The sequence below is a fragment of the Oreochromis aureus genome, linkage group 23 (assembly GCF_013358895.1).
Source record: "Oreochromis aureus strain Israel breed Guangdong linkage group 23, ZZ_aureus, whole genome shotgun sequence".
Taxonomy (NCBI): Eukaryota; Metazoa; Chordata; class Actinopteri; order Cichliformes; family Cichlidae; genus Oreochromis; species Oreochromis aureus.
The window spans coordinates 2,479,471-2,500,390 of NC_052963.1; the positions used below are offsets into that span (position 1 = coordinate 2,479,471).

Below are 20,920 nucleotides of genomic sequence, written 5' to 3' on the forward strand. Positions count from 1 at the left end.
ATGTGAGAGGTTGATTGCGCAGAGAATCGCTGACCGTTATGTGAGTACGTGTGTAAAAGCAGCAGGATTTACGCCGGTATTTTAGTTCTGCTGAGCCAAATAAGACAGGTCAGGGTGAAGAAGGCACAGCCAAATAAAAGCCGACCACAAAACGGAAAAGTTATGACAAATCAGACTATGAGGCAAAAAGAAAGCTCAGCTTTTTTGGTTTCATGGACAAAATAATTTCTGTGGCTGGAATATGACGAGCTAAATAACATGATGTTCTGCCGGGTGTGTCGTGAGTTTCATTTCATTAGAGTCGACAAGCGCCTTTGTAACTGGGACCAGTAATTTTAAGAAAGACCCCATCAGAACCCATGAGAAATGCAAGAAATGCATTATTGCCCAGTCTGCAATATCTTTCCCAGAACAAACAGCAATTGCAAAAAACATACTAAAAATAAACCAAGCACAAGAAGAAGTCCTGAAAAATCTTTCAAAAGCGTTACTATGTTGCAAAGAGTGAACCACCATTGGCCAAATTTAGCAGTCTTTGCAAACTTCAAAAAGCAAATGGCCTCGATCTTGGTTCCCCTTACCTCTTACCCTTGACTTCAGTGGAAATTTCAGATTCAGGACCTGACACAGACTGATTCATGTTCTACACAGTTCTTACAAGTTCATAGAAATTTCTGTTCAATTAGAACCAAGTATTTGAGTTGATGATATTATACTTTAATGTATAATATTGTAAAGGAAACAAAACATTAAAAAATTGCTCTCCTTTTTATTCGGGCTACTTAAAATTATTTTGGGCTACCAAAGACTGAAGAGTGCCTGCCCGAAGGGCTACCAGAGATTTTGAAATTTTGCAAGCCTTGAGGACTATCCCGAGCTCTCAGACCTCAAGTGGACTATGGATCTGGTCTTTTTGGTTGACAGACTGAACCTGACCCTGCAGGGTGAGTTAAAAATGCTGCCTGACCTGGTGCAAAGTGTGTTTGCATTTGTCAACAAACGGTAGAGGTTATCAATACAGCTTGCTAACCATGCTTGCTAAGATTATGTCATGATGGTTACATCCATCCATCTTTCTCTGTTGCACACTTACTGTTTTGCGGATGCCATCTGACAGCGTTCAAGTTGGCATTACAGTAATGGAAGAGAAATTCATGCTTGGAACTTTCAGCTCTCCCCTGTAGCAAATCCATGAGGTCATGACCGTCTATCTCCCTGCAGAAAGAAAGTGAACATGAGTTACAATGGTGGCTGAAGCTGATCAAAGCCTCTGGATTACCTTAACACCCCACTCTTCATTAGCAAACATGTTTCCTCTGCTCACATCCAGGATTTCCCCCACTGTGAGCCCAGTGAATCACTCTCACTGCCTGTAAATGTGACCTAGATTTCAGGCTGCACTTGTTTTGACTGACATAAGGAAGGAGCACAGTCTCACCGCTGTGCAGCCTCACCTGTCCTCTGGGACTGAAGCTCCACTCAGCTGCACCACAGTAGGAAACAGGTCCATGTTGCTGGTGGGCTCATCTATCTGTCTGCCACCAGGGATTTTCCCAGGCCAACGTAAAATTCCAGGGACCCTGATTCCTCCCTCCCAATTCGTGGACTTCCCTGCTGCTCGGTAAAAAAAAGAAAAAAGAACAAGAAGTCCAGTGGAAATCAATATATTGTGTTTACAGCACATACCAATCAAATGTATTACAGTTGTAGTGGTCTGCAGCACTGCAATGTGCAACTGCATTCCTGGGTAAGTGTTGAGAGCTATGCTGGCATAGCTTAATGCAGTACTATACATTAAGCATTACCTCAGCATGTGTAGTGTGAAAACAGTGCTGAGTTAGTAACTAAAGGCACAACTCGCTTCTTAAGACTCGCCTCCTGGAGAGAAAAAAGGGCCGGGCAGTGAGTGGCTGCCTTACAAAAAGCTCACTGCTCTTTGAATCTAACCTGCTGAGTCCCAACAAAATCACTGGCACGGGTCTGCTGTTGACTGCGTTAAAACAAACTAGTGAATGTGAATAAAATTAAGAGTAATATTGCTAACATTTTTTGATATGGAGCTTTCGGCACATCCAACAGCAGAGCTTCATTGTCTCATAATTACTTATGAATTTTCCTGAAGGAAACAGAACGAAGCAAAGCTCAGAGGCAATGATCGGAGTTCTGTGTGCTTCCTGCAGCTGTTTATTCCAGTGTACTGACTCTAAAAGCAACTCAACTTAAACCACTTAAATATTTCTTTGTTTCTCTGTGTTTGCTTGCAGGTCATTTTCTAAGACAGCCAGTCTTTTAAATGTAAATGCTTATAACTGGTACATATTGTAATATATTGTAAAGCACCTTTAGTGCTCAGTAAGACTAGAAACATGTCATACAAATGCTACTCTATTATATTCTGTTTACATAATCTACTTCAGGAGCTTCCTATAAAACTACTGAGGTCCAAATCTTTCGCTCTTTAGCTGTCACCAGGAAGAAAACGTAATACTGTAGCAGTGAAATGACATATAAACACACTCGGCAAAGTTACCCCTTCAACACATTTAGCCATCTGCACCACCCTGGTTGTCAAGTCCAGAAACTCCACATCCTCAGCATCCACAATGTGGCTGCCCCCTCCCGAAAACTGTGGGGAACTGCTTCAATGCCACTTGCTACCATAGTCTCATTCGTTTCCTGATGTTTGAACTATTACCGTCAGGCCGACGATACAGGTCACATAAAACCAGGACAAACAGATTCAGGGATAGCTTCTTTCCCAGAGCTATCACCGTTGTAAATAAGCACAAAAACAATTGAACCTGCTTAACTATACCATATTGTCACTGTCACTATATTATGCTGCTATTCATACTATCATTATATTAATGCTGCTATCCTGTATATATCATACTTACTACTGTTTGAGTACTTACGATTGTTTTATTGTACTTTTTATATTTTACATTTATATTTATTATTGCATTTTGCACCAAGGGAGTGGCACTCCAATTTCGTTGTACCCTGTACAATGACAATAAAGGCTATTCTATTCTATTCAGATAAATTAGCCTGGTTCCTGTGTCTGCTCAAACTAAAGCGTTGGTCATGCCTTACAAGGGGCCTTCTTCATTCATTAAATGACCAAACAAAAAACAAACTGGCTTCCCACAATGAGTCCACCTGTTATGAAGCCTTGGTTTGTATACTTATTAGATCAATAACCGGCTTTGTAAACGCAATGGAGAAAAAACTACAAACTACAACTCCTGACAGACCTCGACAAGCATCTCCACTTCAGCAGCTCGCTTGGCCTTCTGTTTCTGGGTCCAGCGCTCTACACACTTGTAGGGAAAGCCCCACTGAGCCAGTGGAGTTCAGGAGAGCTCACCTCTCCTTGAAGGAATGGCGGAGAAAGAAGCTTAGGTTTTTGTCTTTGTTGAAGCCAAGTGACCTGCCTGGTGTGACCACCAGCAAAAGTGGGGATACCGGTGGATGGTTCAGAGACAAATGGACTGGACTTCTTTGTGTTTCTTGAAGGCATCTCATCCGAGAAGCTTCTTCAGTTCTAAGAGCAACTGGTGGAGAGTCCCACATTTCAAGCCCTATGGGAGTGTCCCCAAGGGGAATTTTATTGTGTTTGTCCTTCTGATTCTCCCTCGTTGGTGTCTGACCTTCTATTCTGTGTATCTTTGCTGACTTGATGAAAGCCCAATTAGGATAACCACATGTTTTAAGAATCAAAGAGGATGTCCTCCTCTTTGACTCCCACCACCCTCTGGAACACAAACTTGGAGCAATCAGGACCCTACAACACCGGGGAGAAAATGTTCCCTCTAAGACAGAAGGGAAAAAGAGGGAACACACACATGTAAAGGAGGCTCTTAAAACATGTGGTCGCAGGTCACCGGTCACAACTCCATGACCTCCACAGCAACAGCTCTGCCCCCATTCGAGTCAGCTCTGGGCTATCACCGCCCACTATTCCCAGTCATAGAAGGTGAGGTCTCTGTCAGTAGTAATATACCTGTACTTTTTTTGCCCCCCACACACACACACCCCACACCCCTCAACACTTCCCCTTTCCCTATATACCTGTACTTTTTTTGGTATACCTTGTTTTTTCAAGGTATAGCGTTTTAACTTTTTATTTTTTCGGATCCCAGACACAGCGGTGTGAGGTAGTTAGCACACAGTTTGGACATGTAGAAAACATCGTTTGTTTGGAACACATCAGCAGAGAGGTAGAATTCATAGCTGTTCATAAGAGTTTAATTTAATCAAACCTCATTTTACGGATCTAAGTGGCTCCTCATCACTAGCCAATTCACCATTTTATTTAGAATACAGTTCAGAGGCTTGCATTAGAGTGCTTTGGTGCTTGGGCATCTTTTATTTAGCATGGTTATACCATTGTGAATGTAGCCATATAAGTGTGTTCAAGAGTCTATCGTATGTTTGACATACAACTAAAAATTCAAAAATATATTTTTAAATCAGTAACTTTGCAAATTTAGAGGAAATGTTTTTGGATAACACATGTGTCACATTTTAAACAGGGTTTGAATAATCAGCACTGACACACAGACATTTATGCGCTGGGTATAACAGACATGCTTACTGTGTGAAAGGCCCACTGATGTCTTGGAGCAGAGAAACACGCTGTATTGTTGCTTTTCTCTGTTGTATAAGCAACACGCGACTGTCAGAAACGCTCTGTGCAGGTAGTCGGCTCAACACACATCCAGGCATCCGTGTGAAAGAAAGGTGTCGCTGCAGCTAGGCTCTCAGGATAGTCGGGCTTTTATTCATATTTGCATTCTGGTGCGTTAAAACTAGCAGCCTCTGTGTCCCGCTTGGATCATCATTCCGAAAATTCTGATATTTAAATAAAATGGTGAATTGGCTAGTGATGAGGAGCCACTTAGATCCGTAAAATGAGGTTTGATTAAATTAAACTCTTATGAACAGCTATGAATTCTACCTCTCTGCTGATGTGTTCCAAACAAACGATGTTTTCTACATGTCCAAACTGTGTGCTAACTACCTCACACCACTGTGTCTGGGATCCGAAAAAATAAGAAGTTAAAACGATATACCTTGCGGCAGTTGTGAAGTGCTGAGGAAGATACTGTGTGTCTGATGTGGTGTTTTTATATAGGTGGCCTTGGTTTCAGTTGGCCTCTGAGATGATAAGATAAGATAATGGAACTGTTTGTAATGAAAATGTGGAAAACTATGGAACTACAGTTGGGATGTGCGTGTGCTGGGGTGTTCTTGATAAGGATGGCTCTTTTTATTGTTTTATGACTTGTTTTGCTGGCTGTTGGGAGCCCTACCTAAAAACCCCTCTGTCTAACTGAGTTAAGAATATGTAGTTTTAGAAGTGTCACAAGAAAAGTTTATTTCTAAAGGAATACCTGTTGTTTGTGGTATTCTGTTTAAAAACTATTAGCCTCTGTGTCTTTCAGAGCGCTAAAGAAAAGTAAAATGCTCCTAAAGCAGTTAAATCATCTATGTGTGTTTGTGACTAGTAGATAATTATATGGTTAGTTGCATTAAAGGAACGTATGGGGGATGATACAGTGATAGTGTGGCTAGGTGTGAATATGTGTTTTTTTAGAAGTATCGCAGTTTATTTCTAAAGGAATACATGTGGTTTGTTGTGCTCTGTTTAAAACTATTTGCTCCTGTGTCTTTTCAGAGCGCTAAAGAAAAAGTAAAGTGCTCCTAACTAGCTAAAATAAATCATCTATGTGTAAATAACAGAGCGCTGAGACCTATACAATCTTTAAAAACAGTTTAATTAAAACACATAATAGTTTCATTAAATAAAACACTATTAAACACATGTGAACTCATATGACCCCCGAACTCACATGCACGTGCAAAGTCCGTTCACACGTACACGCACTCACATGGACGCGCAGGGGGATAGGGGAGGGGGGTGAGGTGTGTGTGTGTGTGGGGGGGGGGGGCGCAAAAAAGGTACAGGTATATTACTACTTCTGTCCCTTCTGTGCACCGTCACATGCATCTGTGGCAATGTTTGTGGAAATCTACTCAAATTGGCCTCCTATGGACTAAGTTGGAGAACAAAGGCCTGACCAATAACAAGAATTATGGATGTCAGAGGGTCTCGTGGAATGGGAGCGGTAAAATAAAGATTTGCCTGTTTTCTTGAACTTCACTAACAGAGACCCAAGCCTGTATCATTGCTTTCCCTGTTATCCTGTAATTATCTTATTAATAAAATATTGAAATTTTTAGTTTGCAGTCTGGCATGTGAGTCCAGTCTTGCCTGAAAGGTTATGACAGCCATATTAATGAAAATGTATCAGCATGTTAACACAAACAGAGCTGCTTCAATATTCCTCTATAAAATGTAATAATATGACTCCAGCCTTTGGGTTAAATCTCTTATTGGTGTTATGGATATGGACAATTGTGAGGTTATACTGATGTTGCTACATTGAGGCATTTGTGAGCCTGATTGGATGACAGGATGCTTAGATAGACTGAACCACCATTAATTTAATATTACATGAAAAAGGAGCTTATTAAATATCTTTTAGTATTTCAATTATATGCACTATATGTCCAGATTTTTTTTAATTGAATAGCTGCAATAAAAGGAAGTGAAGAAGTGAACATTAAGAAACAGAGTGTCTTTGTTATGTGCAATCTAAAAGTTTTCAAGGGGCGTAATCTTTATCTTTACATTATCTTTATAGTAATCTCTTTTATGATTCCTCTCTCATTGCCCCGTAATCATTTGTTGCTTTCTCACTGAGCTCTGTATCTTCACTGTTACCTGCTCTTAGACCTGCAGTGTGTCTCTCACCACCTCGCCAGTGTAACAGTAACTGCCAAGCTAACAACATTCTCTCAGTTTTCTGTACTTTCTGCTAACGTGGTAATCTTTGGTGACTAAGACATTCACATGGACACTGATAATAACCACCTTCCCAGAGATGTCACATCCTGTCTGGATAGTTTTGGACTCCAACAATAAATAGAGTTTTCCACTCACTGTAAAGGTCATATATTGGATCTGGTGTGATCTGCTGTTCTGGTGTCATTCCCACTGACTTCAAATCCCCTATCTGAGCATATGTTTATCTCATATTACATTCAGGAACATCAGAACCATCCATCTTGGCACTTTCTCATCTGCTATAAACAACTGCCCTTTAACTTATAGTTTTTAACTCCTGATGAACTGACTTCCTATTACAATACCAACCTTGAACCATAATATATTCACTCTGCTCAAACACAGATCTGTTTCCTTTTCAGTACCTTGGTTTACATCCACCCTCTGCCTTCTCAAAGTTAAGGGGCACTAAGTGGAACCCCTCTTTAAGAAAACTGGACTCACCATACACAAAGAAACGTAATAATCACAATAATCTCGTCTTACAAGAACGGTACAGCCTCAGCTAAATCGACATACTATTCTGGTTTAATCTGTTCTAGTGCATGTAACCCTAAGTCTTGGGCTCTTTTCCTTCTCATATGTATTCTGCTGACTTTTCTTACTCTCTCATGTCCTTCTTCACATTCAAAATCTCTGATATCCACCAGCAACTTAGGAGCTATAGTCTTTGTAGCTGAGTCATGTTCAAGTTTCCCACTGTCCTAGCTAAAGCCTTTCCCCACTCTTCAAGTTCATTTCCTGCTTTTGCTGGTGTGCCCCAGGGTTCAGTTTTGGGGCCTCTTTTAGTATTTAGTATTTACATGCTTGCTATCACATATTTCAGAAATACAATATTAACTTTCACTGTTATGCCGATGACACTGAGCTGTATATTGTTTTGAAACCCAATTTACCCTTCTGCCTGTCTCCCTTTGTGATTGCTTTATGGACGTTAAATCATGATTCTCTTCCAATTTTCTCAAACTCAAGAGTAATAAAACTGAAGTTCTACTTGTACAGCTTCTACTCTAACCAAATCCCACAAGTTTTCCAGTAATATTGACAACTCCTCCGTCCTTCCCTCCCCTCAGGTTAAGAGTCTGGGTGTCATCCTCAACAGCACTTTGTCATTTCAGTCTCATATTAATCACATAACCCAGTCTGCTTACTTCCACTTAAGCAAAATCAATCATCTCAGTCCTTTCCTTAGCCTCCATGCTGTTGCCATCCTGGTCCATAGCCTTGTCACTTCTGGGACTGATTAATGTAATTCTCTTTAGTCTAACAAGTCCCCTCATAAATTCCAACTCCTGCAGAATTCTGCAGCCCGGATCATAATACAAGTTTACAATACAGGTTTATTTATATAGCACATTTAAAACCAAAGGTACACCACAGTGCTTCACAACAAGGTTAAAACATAACAGATACAGGACCATAACAGGGGACAAATAAACTAACAAGTGAGAAACTCTAGTTAAACAATCAATACAGATAAAACAGGAAATAAAACATCTGAGCGTAATTTGAAAGATAGAATCACTGAGTATTTGTAAGTGTAAGGTGGGGGTATTTATACAGTCATGCATCAATAGAAGATAAATAACATAGGAATAAAATACAGGGAATGAACACTAACTAACCCAAAATGCTCACTCAGACAGGTAAGTTTTTAACTGTGATTTGAATGAATGAATGGAATCAGAGGCACGAATAGCAGCAGGAAGATTGTTCCAGAGGTGAGGGGCAGCCAGGGCAAAAGTAACTCACATACCCTGCAGAGAGCACATCACCCATGTTCTTCAACAGCTTCACCGGCTGCCCATAGATCCTAGAATCACTTGCTTCACATTTTCAAATGTATTCAAAACCTGGTCCCTCCTTTCTGCTCCCTTAGGTCTTTGTTCATCACTCACCTTGTTGTTCCCTCTGGCCGTCTCACCACTGCAGGGAACAGAGCAGAGCTGATCTGTTCCCCGGCTCTGGAATGAACTTCCTCTTGATATCAGGAATACTGGCTCTCTTCCCTTATTACAAACTGGCTTACTCTCTTTAAGCACTGACTCTAATTGTTTTCTATCCTTTTGCTATTTGTTTTTATGCTTTGTAACGTGACCTTTGCTTTTTTCAAAGGCGTCCACAAGTAAAATGTCTTATAATTATTAACTAAATGGTTAAAATTCTGCTGATGTATACAGGCAGAAAAGTCTTTACCTTTAAGCATTAAAACCAAACACAGTTCTCAGTTTTTCTTCTCGGTGTACCTTTATATATTCCGTTCGATCCCCCGTGGACATCGCCTCTGGCAGAGATTTCCTCCAGGTGAGCCCCTTGATCTGAAGTCAAGTAAACAAGAGTTTTTTCTCTCAAGCTGAGTCTGTCCAGTGTCTCCATGAGCTGACCTGAGAATACACACAACGCAAACTCCAGTCTGTAATTATTTGGAAACATTTTTCTGTTGCGTTTGAGTGTAAATAACAGAATGAGAAAGTGAAACTGTAACACAACACATATGTTAGAGATGGAGCTGCCAGGCAGGAGGAAAAGAGGAAGACCTCAGAGGAGGTTCATGTATGTCGTGAATGATGCCATGCAGGAGAGTGGGTGTGACAGAGGCAGAGGGACAGGGTGAGATGGATGCAGATGAACTGTGGTGACCCCTAAAAGGAGCAGCTTAAAGAAGAGGAAGGGGAAAAACACATCTTATATATTAGACTGGTCAAAGCAGGCAGTGTCCCGGTCCCTCAGTGCTCCCTGGCTGACCGCTCTAGGTTTGTTTTCTGTCCCTCTCTCCTCTCTTCTCTATCTATGCACATGTGTTTGTGTCCTCATCTCATCAAGGCCATTCTTCACTGGACCGTTTAACTACACAGTGAGTTCAACCTTCTACCAATAAGTGTGTTTCTTCAGTACAAATCCCTGGGTTCCCCTCCTTGGTGTGTGGTGAGCCTAACCCTGAGATTGAGTGTTTTATGTGGATTCTCTTCCCCCCGGACCCCTGGAGCACTATTCCACTATTTGCAGCGTCTTTGTGCAAATATACTTTCACTGTAAACAAACACACTGAACTTTGATCCTGCGCCTGAGTCCAGCGTGCCCATTAGCCTTGACACAGGGATTGTATTGATCATGTCCATCATTACTATTGGACATTAACTTTTTTCAGTTGCTGTCGCCAAAAACATCAAAGAATACTGTGTAAGAGACACACTTTAATTCAATTCAACTTTATTTATATAGCGCAAAATCACAACAACAGTCACTTCAAGGCACTTTGTTTTTAGACCCTAATATAGAGAAAAAAGTGTTGGCTTTGAGAGAGCTGATGATGAAGTAATGACTAATAATTGACCGCAGAGTGGTGTATAAACACACAGTGAGTGCAGAAGAAACACCCAGTGCATCATGGGAATCCCCCAGCAGCCTACGTCTATTGCAGCATAACTAAGGGAGGATTCAGGGTCACCTGGTCCAGCCCTAACTATATGCTTTAGCAAAAAGGAAAGTTTGAAGCCTAATCTTGAAAGTAGAGATAGTGTCTGTCTCCCGAATCCAAACTGGAAGCTGGTTCCACAGAAGAGGGGCCTGAAAACTGAAGGCTCTGCCTCCCATTCTACTTTTAAATACTCTAGGAACAACAAGTAGGCCTGCAGTGTGAGAGCAAAGTGCTCTAATCGAGTGATATGGTACTACAAGGTCATTAAGATAAGATGGGGCCTGATTATTTAAGACCTTGTATGTGAGGAGCAGGATTTTGAATTCAATTCTGGATTTAACAGGAAGCCAATGAAGGGAAGCCAAAACAGGAGAAATCTGCTCTCTCTTTCTAGTCCCTGTCAGTACAGTAGTTATGCTGTAATAGTTGATGATGATGATGCAGTTCTTCACTCCTATTTATACTCCTCTATACACCAGTATTGCATTTAATTATTAGTAATCCTTACCCCAATCTAGTTGGCTCAGATGGTTGAGCGTCCCTGAGCCTGGTTCTGCTGGAGGTTTCTTCCTTTTAAAAAGGTGGTTTTTCCTTCCCACTGTCACCAAGTGATACTCATAGCGATTTGTCTGATTAGGGCTTTCTCCCTGCTGTTGTAGGGTCTTTACCCTGACATGCAGTATACTAAGGTCAGGTCATGATAAACACTTGAATTAGGGGCAAACCTATATGGGTATATTTAAAGCTGTTATAAGAAATTATGAAATGTGTTATCATGCTTAGAGCCGCACCAATTTACATTCTTAACAGGTTTTATAAAATAATCAGCTCAATTTTTTCTAATATATTTGTGATAAATAATTTTAGCTGATGATTTGACAAGAAATGTATAAACAATATTTCCTACTGTGACTACAAAGCACAGTAAGATCAGTTCTCCATCCACGAGGTTTTATATAAGTGGATCTCCTCACATCTTCCATCTCGTCTCACTTACTGGTTCTTCTTTCCTCTGCAGCAGCAGCAGGTGAAAGCTGGGGGGGATTTCACAGAGCCTACCCTCCTAACATGATAAGATCATGACAAGATGTAATTGCTAGTGACTACACACTTATCTTCTGTTCCCACTTTAATGATTATTTTTGAAGCCTCTTTCTTTCTTAGTGTCATTTGACTGAACTGGGCAAAGAGGAGAGGTTCGAAGCTTCTGGGCTTTTTTTACTGGATTTGAAGGAACTCACAGACATAGAACAACAGCAGACTTTTCCTTTAAACAGACAGACTGACCTACCCACACTCCAGTCCACCTCCTGCACGGCGTCCCCATAGATACCATGGCGGCTCGTTCCTCTGAAAGCCGCTGAAGCAAAGATGGCTGTGTGGACTTGGAGGAAAGAGAAAAGCAGCAGGAAAGGCCTGTGTAAATTTCTGCAGAAACAAACAATACACTTTGATTACAACACATGTAGTGGAATAAACAGTTCAGATCAAATCGTTATCCTGTAATCTGTAGACAGTATTGGTATGAATATGACACATTGCAACAAGAGAGACTTCTGATCCAGGCGAAGCAGCAAAGCTTCACGTACCTCTCTATGAAGTCCACTGCCTCATGGATCATCCTCTGTGTCATGTTTTCAGACTCATATGGCTGCTCCACAATACTGTGGTCCCTCAGCAGAATACAGTTTAAGTATGGGACAACCATGATGAACACTACTGCCAAACCAGTGACCAAAAGCACCAGAAACATCAAGCTCAGGATCAACCTTCTGCCGATGCTGATGACCCCGCTGTAGTGCAGCACAACTGCAGTGAGCAAAACGATGCCCATTGTTCTGTATGGCAAATATTTATGGAACTGGAAAACAGTGCCATGTCCCGGCTGGCAGTCCCTCAGGTTAGTCAGAGGGATGCCGAAGAAATAATTGAAGCCGTGGTTGTTAGGGTGGTGGCAGTGATCGTCACTGCTATTACAGTTGAGGCCCAGGTGCCATTTTCCTGCAGACAGGAAAAGAAAATGAAACAAAAATTCAGAAAGTAGAAACCCAATAAAGCTCGAAGCCACAATAAGAGAGGTTTTAAACTGTACACGTCCTATAAAAAACAAATCTCCACATGACATGACTCACTACAGTTACTGCTATTGTAAATATTGATATCAGTGTGAGCTCTGTCACTTCATTTTTAGCTGCTAATAACACTCAAAAACTGTCTGTGATGAGCACACGAGACACTCGGCCAAAGACCTCTTTATACAACTTGTTTGACATAAAATTTAATACTGTACTTAATAGACTGGCGCTTACATAGCACCTTTCTGCTGTCTGCATTCATACACCAGCTTTTTTCTATGCCTAAGCACTTTTAAACGTATGTTCACACACTCACAGGTAGTGCTGGGCGATATGGAAAAAATATTTATCACGATATGAATTATTTTATATCACGATAACGATATATATCACGATATACCAGCTGACCTGTGGTCATCTGGAAAGTATGCAGTCTTTAAACAGCGAGTGGAGAGGGTGCAGTCTTTGTTTTGAGTTACTGTAAAGCATGTCGCAAATCCGGGTGCACGTAAAGCAGCACCATGTCGCAAAACCACAAGACGGAGTTTCTTTGCGAAAAATATCATTTTTTTATACTTTTAACTTTATGCAAGAGAAAATAGAGCCAGAGCTCATCTTTACATTTTACATGCTGTGGAGCCATTTGTGGGAGCATTTCAAGATGCTATACATCAATACAACCGTTATAGCCCAAATTTTAATAATATGTATGCATTAAGTCCATAGTAACTACATAAATTGCAAAAAAGTGCAATAAACTACAAAAAAATTGAAAGTCTTTTTTTTTTTTACATATATTTCTAGTTAGAGAAATTTAAGAGGCTTATCCCCAGTGCTCGCAAAATCGCTAGCCCGACGTCCCGGGGCTAGCGAATTTTCCAGTCGGGCTACCAAAATCTATCTCAGCCCTGCCCGTCGGGCTATCATAGGAAGGAAAAATATATGTCAATGCTTTTGCATTCTTTTGGAAATGTAGCTGAGTAATTATGTCATTGGCATCGGGGAGCCACTGTCAATATGTGACATATTGAAATCGCGTTTGAATTTGCGCTTGTTTTTTGCTTTCACTTTGCGATCGTGCGAACGGTGTGTAGAGAGCGGCAGCACTGATTGGTGAGTGACGATTAATTGCGCACCAATTCCTCTGACATCGTCTTATCACTCATTAACTACTATTCAAACGTGACAAGTGAAATCTCCCACAGCAAGCTTAAACATGTGAGAGGTTGATTGCGCAGAGAATCGCTGACCGTTATGTAAGTAAGTGTGTAAAAGCAGCAGGATATGTATTTTAGCTCTGCTGAGCCAAATAAGACAGGTCAGGGTGAAGAAGGCACAGCCAAAGAAAAGCCGACCACAAAACGTAAAAGTTATGACAAATCAGACTATGAGGGAAAAAGAAAGTGCATCTTTATGGTTTCATGGACAAAAGAATTTCTGTGGCTGGAATATGACGAGCTAAATAACCAGGGGTGCACATAAGTGGTCCGCAGGTGCGCATTCGCTGTCAAAACAAAACAAAACAAAAAAATGCGCACCTCCAGATTTTCTGGAGGAGGACAGACATTTGTTTAGAACTCCTAAAGATGTCGAAGAAGCTCCTTTAAGCAATTACTTTGCTGTTCCTCCACCTCCAAAGAAATGTCAGAAGAAGTCCGAACATAAAAGAAGCGCCAGCTGCTCGGAAAAGTGGTTGCAGGAGGTGAGCTGGCTTCAAACAAATGATGAACGCACAGAGATGTGGTGCAGAATATGCCGTGGAAATCCCACTCTAGCGGACAAAAACAGTGCCTTTTATATGGACGCAAACGCACGTTGCAACTTCTTATCTGGTGCGCCTCTTTTATTTTGACAACAAATGCGCACTCATGACCACTTATGTGCACCCCTGTAAATAACAATGTTCTGCCGGGTGTGTTGTTGGTTTTCCCTCGATTTCTGAGTCGACAAGCGCCTTTGTTACTGGGACCAGTAATTTTAAGAAAGACCCCCATTAGAACCCATGAGAAATGCAAGAAATGCAATATTGCTCAGTCTGCAATATCTTTCCCAGAACAAACACCAATTGCAAAGAACATACTAAAAATAAACCTGAAAAATCTGTTTAGAACAGCGACATGTTGCAAAGAGTGAACTACCACTGGCAAAATTTAGCAGTCTTTGCAAACTTCCAAAAAAATGTCCTAGATCTTGGTTCCACTTATCTCTTACCCGTGGCTTCAATGGAAATTCCAAATTCAGGACCTGACACAGACTGATTCATGTTCTACACAGTTCTTACAAGTGCATAGAAATTTCTGTTCAATTAGAACCAAGTATTTGAGTTGATGATTGTAATTTTTATACAATGTTTAATTTGTGTTTCAACAATGTTTTGATTAATGTTTTGTTTCCATTACAATATTATACTTTAATGTATAATACTGTAACGGAAACAAAACAGGAAACAAAACATCAATCAAAAAAATTGCTCTCTTTTTTATTCGGGCTACTTAAATTTATTTTGGGCTACCACAAACTGAAGAGTCCCTGCCCGAAGGGCTACCAGGGATTTTGAAATTTTGCGAGCCCTGCTTATCCCTCAAAACTGTAAATACAAATAAGTTGCACAAAATAGTTTCCAACCACGAGAAATTTATTTTGAGTGTCTTCATAGTTTTATTTTTGAGATACACTAATTTTTATATACTACAGGAAAAATGAAAATAAATATTATAATGCAAATTTGCAAAAACACAGCATGTGCATCAAAATAAACTATTTCCAACAGTGTAATTTGACTTCTAAGCATCCCAGAAACGATACAGAAGAGCATAAAGTCAAACATGACTTTTAAAAACACCAACATAGGCTTTGAAGCTTAAGAAACTACATTTTCCGCGAAAATGACGTCACTTCCGGTTTCGGACATGTAATGGCGGACATGCGTTGCGCTGAGTTATATTCCAACGTAGGAAGTGTTATGAACAGCTGATCGGATCGGCAAAGCCTGTTTCTGGAATATTATGTTTTTGTTGCTGGAAGTGCTTTTTATGCAATTTATGCAAAGCTATATGTGGAAGGAAACCGTGACCTCGGGCAAGCTAATGGAATAAGATGTAAGTACAACTCCTACGGCTTCATATGCAAAAAAACCATTATTGCGCTACCTTATGTGGTTACAGTTCTACAGGGATTAAAAAATAGTAAAGCAAAACGCAATGTGCCTGCTCCGACAGGTTGTAAAGGGTTAATGATATATTTTATGTAATAATTTATAAAATTAGGGTTAGAAACGATAGAAACGATAGAAGACAAATGGCACGATAGACACTTTTCTATCGTCCACACGATATATATCGTCATATCGCCCAGCACTACTCACAGGTATGCACTGGGGTCAACTCAGGATCCAGTATCTTACCTAAGGATACCTCAAAACAGAGCCTAGTGGATCTGGGGCATTCACCACCTCTCTCCTTAACCTAGCTTCAACCAGTCTTTCCCATAGTATACTTCATGGCATGGCTCATCAGCATTAGAGCTCTGTAGTTACTACATCTCTGCACACCACCCTTGTTCTTGAAAAATCTCATCTCCATTCCTCAGGCATCTTCTCACTCTCTGTGACTGTTAAACAGTATGCTCAAAAAGTCCACTGCCCTGTCTCCTAGACATCTCCATCTCCAACCAACCACCTTTTCACTCTTCATACACCTTCATAGCTGCCCTCACTTCCTCCTTTCTTAACCTCTGCACTTCCGGATTCAGTCATTCCGTCCTATCTGATAAATCCACACCATCTGTCCTTCGGCATTTCTCTCCTTCAATTCAATTCAGTTTTATTTATATAGCACTAAATCACAACAGTTGCCTCAAGGTGCTTTATATTGTAAGTTAAAGACCTACAAACATATAGAGAAGACACCACACACATCCTCATCACCTCTGATTCCTTCACTTACATGTCCATTAAATTCTGCTTCAGTTACCACGCTGACAACATTCAACATCATTCCAGCTTCAAACTCATGACCCTGTCTGACCCTCTCCTCACCTGCACAACACTATTCACATAAAGATTACCACCACTCTATTTCTCTTCCTATCTACACCATGTAGAACAGTTTGAATCAAGCTCCCGTGCTCCTGGCTTTGCTTCCCTAACTTGGTCTCCTTCCATTATCACACTGTTATCATTAACCTGGGCCCCAAACGATCCAGTGTGGAAATCTTATTCTTGATGATTGACATGTTTGATTTGGTAGAGACTTTACACCAGAGGGAATAAAAACTAGAAGTGCATTGGCTTGTACCTGTAAATGCACTGTGCTGGTAATGTCACAATCTCAAGCTCTATACACACAAACAGAATTTAATTAAACTAATAATACACAAAAATCGGATTCACAGGGAAGGATGGAAAAACCAAGTCTCTGTACTAAGACCTATCTACACGCTGATGTTTCAAAGTGGATTTTATTGCATTTCTATCTACAAATACAGCAACATAATAGTCATCATTAAGTCGTATCAGCAACGCAATCTAAACTGCAGATGTTAGAGAGAAAACCTTCCAAATCACTAAGTCATAAGTTAGTTCCACACAGAAGTTAAACAGGACTGGTTACACTGGTTTGAAATTTACTGTAAAACACTAAATCTTAGCATTCATGAGACTTTAACTGGTGCACTGCAGTGTGTACCAATGTACCAATGGTTAGACTCCCAATGACATTGGTAGTCTGCCAATGAAATGCCTATCCACGGTATAAGTTGCTAATTTCTTTCACCCGTGTCTTCTGCCATTAAAACAACTACACTGGTTTGTTCACAGTCACCAACCTATCAGACAAATAACACCAAAGTACAGCGCTTATAATGTCCGCTTCTAAACATGTTTCTTCATAAAAACGCTTTTTCAGCGTTTCCACATATTCATAACAGATGTGTAAGGGTCTGAAGTGACAAGCTTTTTGTTTGTTTTTTCTAATAAGACAAATAAGAGTTAGGAATGCATGATACGTGCATCATACCTATAAGAGCAGTCTCATAGCCTTGTTGTTTGACAACCTTGGCAAAAGTAATCTCCTGGCTGGGGAGACCTCCAGACGCTGCATTAAATAAAAAGACACCTGGTCTGATATGACCAGCTATACCTGAAAAGAAAGAAAAACAAAAACAAACGTGACATGCATAAAAAAAAATGACTCAATTCACGACAATGTGCATAAAGAGTTTTATAGACAAAGTCCTTTGTAATTGGGCTCAAAGTGATCTTAGATAATTCACTAAATGAATGGCCTTTTCATTCAGAGTACAGCTCTGTTAAAGGTGGCTGTGTTTAACGGTTCTGTATTCTGGAAACTTCTCCACCAGGCCAACATGAAGCACTGCTCCTGTCGGGAAAGCTCGTTTCTGTCTGCAGCTTTTAACTGGCCTGATCGCACTGGGTATCGTCCGGTGAGGAACGCTGCCCTGCTGGGAGTGCAGAGGCTTGCTGCAGCAATGTGGTGGGTCAGCTTCACCCCTTCCTTTGCCAGCTGGTCAATATTGGGGGTCCTGCAAATCACATCATCAACAATTACAGAACAGGTTTATCATCAAAGCAAGATATGTCAGACTTGTAAATGCCTGAAATAAAGTTAAAGCAACTTATCTCCAGCTGTTGCTCAAGAATCTGTCACTCAGTTCTTAATGCCCAAATTTTTCCAATCAATCACAAATCACCACTTTACTGTTATTACTGTTATTTTACAAAATCAATGTCCCTGTTTCATAAAAAAGGTCTTATCAAAGAAAAACTATGACTTTGAGCAAGCTTTTGTTTGGCAAAATCAGTAAACAATTCACCAGGGACGCACCGCTGTGAGCTAGTTATTTGTCTGTGATCATTCTGAATCTACTCAAATACACTGGAGATAAAAGGACATAAATATTTGAAAGCATCAACTTCTTTGCAGAATTAATGCCCTATATTAAAATTCCACTCACCTTTACTGTAGCGAGATAGAGAAAGAAATATCAGAAAGAGAACCTGAACAAATAAAACTGACTGCATGGAAACAAGAGCACAGGAATACAATCTCATTCAACAAATATGAAATGGTATGTATGTATTTTTATATTTGCACTTGGATGCAATAATAACTGCTTGACAGCAGTCATCTATAATAATATTGACCCTACAAGCCAAAACTCCCCAATGGGCAGCACTCGACAGGAAGAGACCTTGAGTAAAACCAAGCTTGACGAAAGGCTCTTCAGACAGAGGCCACAAACAGGAAACAGGACAAGAAACAAATTAACAGAGAAAGAAGATGAACTCTTTATTCTTAATTAGTCTGCCCCAATTAAGTCAAAGGAGACTTTTAGAGCAGTACATTGAGTCAAAGGTAGTTTGAGAATTATCTAAAAATATCTTTTAAAAAAGTTCCCTTGGATTTTTGTACCTGGCTCACATAGGCTTCATATTAGCTTATATTCTTGGGTAACCTCACTTTAGTATAATAAATGCTGAATTTTTGTTGTTTGCCCAGTATCCAATACAGTGAAGTAATCCCAAATTATATTATTTCCACTGGCACATGTCACAGTTTCTGGGAGAGGCTATCTTTGGTCTGCACACCACAGCTCCTGTCATGGTCCTGGGTCTGTGGGTCCGGTGTTTTTGTGTTTCCTGGTTTTTGAATATTCTTTGAATTAGTTAGTTTCTGGTTATATTTGCTGTTTCTAGTCCCTAGGTTTTTGTTACTGTGCCTCCCCTGTGTTTCATGTGTGGCGTCGAGTCAGTTATGTTCTCATGTCTGTTCTTTCCCGGTCCCAGAGTGGACTCCATGTCTCAGCTTGTTTCTCACGCTTCCTGTTTTATTTTGATAGTCCCTCATCATGTTGGTACGTTGTCTCTGATTAGTCCCAGCTGTGTTTCCCTCCTGTTTCCCCATCCCCTCATTACCCTTGTGTGTTTAGCCCTCTGCTCTCCTCTGTCTGTTGTTGGTCTGTCTGCTTTTTTTTGCTTTTGATCAACTGTACCAGTCTGTTTCGGTTCAAGCGTTGTTTTCAAATGTTTCGCTCACACCCATTTCTTCTGTTGCATGTTGAAGCTCTACTTGGAACCTTGTTAAGATCCAAACATGCAAAATAAGATTTTTTGCCATTTTTCAAGTGGTCTTAAACTTTTAATCGGGACTGTATATATATATAGCCTACTGGCTGAAGAGGCTGACTGCACTCCACGAGCATCTGGCAGCACAAATGAACCAGCTGCTCGTCAATGACAGACACCCAGAATGGCAAACCGAAGGGCGGACAGTCCTGATCCCCAAGGACCCCCAGAAGAGACCAGTCCCCTCCAACTACCGACCAATAACCTGCCTCAGTACCACGTGGAAGCTCCTGTCAGGCATCATAGCAGCTAAGAAGAACAGGCACATGGGTCAATACATGAGTGGGGCACAGAAAGGAATGGGCAAGAATACCAGAGGCGCAAAACACCAGCTACTGGTAGACCGAGCAGTCAGCCGAGACTGCAAGACCAGGCTGACCGACCTGTGCACTGCCTGGATTGATTACAAGAAGGCCTATGACTCAATGCCCCACAGCTGGATCCTGGAATGCCTAGAAGATCAACAGGACCCTAAGAGCCTTCATCAGGAACTCCATGGGGAGGTGGCAGACGACACTAGAGGCCAACTTCAAGCCCATAGCACAAGTCACCATCAAGTGTGGGATCTACCAAGGAGATGCTCTGTCCCCACTGCTGTCCTGCATAGGCCTGGTGCAAGATGCTAGCAGGCAGAGCATACACGGAACGACATAACCAAGTGGTCAGCATAGTTTACAGAAACATCTGTATACTATACTATACTATACTAGCAGCTGAACAGATGTACCTGATAAACTAGTTGATGAGCATATGTAAAAGTTACAACCAACTGAAAAAAGCCTTGGTCACCAAGAGGTGGACCAGGTCCAGATCTGGACCCAGATCTATTACTAGATTTTAATCTGCACAGCCTTTTCCTTTGTCTTTACGGCAGTCAGTCTATATACACAGGAAACACAGACGAGTCACATGCATTGTAACGTATCTCACATGGCGCTACTCAGCCAATCAAATCATTTATTCAGAGCACATGGGAAAACAAAACAAACTGTGAATTATGATCCATGGTGAACTTTATGATCTTCTGGACTTTGTTTGAGGATATTTTCCCCTAACTGGACCTCATTGAATTTTAATTGAATACCCCTTTTTTAAAGTATGTAAAGGTTTCGCCTTCAGTGAATCAAAAGTAGAAGTAGTGATACTGTGGCTGATATTACATATCATGCATTCCTTTATTCATTTTGTGAGTAATGCCTGAATTACGGATTACTTATTCATTCCTTTGATGCTCGCTCATGCTTTATGCCATGCAAGTGTCAAAGAATTTTCAAACAGCTCCCAAAATACTACAGATTAGATTGGCTTTGTTAAAACACACTTGGCTTTGGATGCCTTGCACCTCTGCCTTTTCCTACATATTTTTA

At 40.8% G+C, this 20,920-nt stretch overlaps 1 protein-coding gene across 1 annotated transcript in view; it reads right to left on the minus strand.

Moving 5' to 3' along the window:
* sts (steroid sulfatase (microsomal), isozyme S) overlaps positions 1-20,920 on the minus strand; it is a 31,152-nt gene that overhangs the window by 5,293 nt on the left and 4,939 nt on the right. Inside the window, exons 4-10 of the mRNA XM_031742295.2 lie at positions 17,829-17,950; positions 17,425-17,547; positions 11,924-12,335; positions 11,626-11,762; positions 9,163-9,300; positions 1,455-1,614; positions 1,094-1,215 (exon numbers count right to left, since the gene is read on the minus strand). Coding sequence (XP_031598155.1) covers positions 1,094-1,215; positions 1,455-1,614; positions 9,163-9,300; positions 11,626-11,762; positions 11,924-12,335; positions 17,425-17,547; positions 17,829-17,950 — 1,214 coding nt within the window. The remainder of the gene's footprint in view (positions 1-1,093; positions 1,216-1,454; positions 1,615-9,162; positions 9,301-11,625; positions 11,763-11,923; positions 12,336-17,424; positions 17,548-17,828; positions 17,951-20,920) is intronic.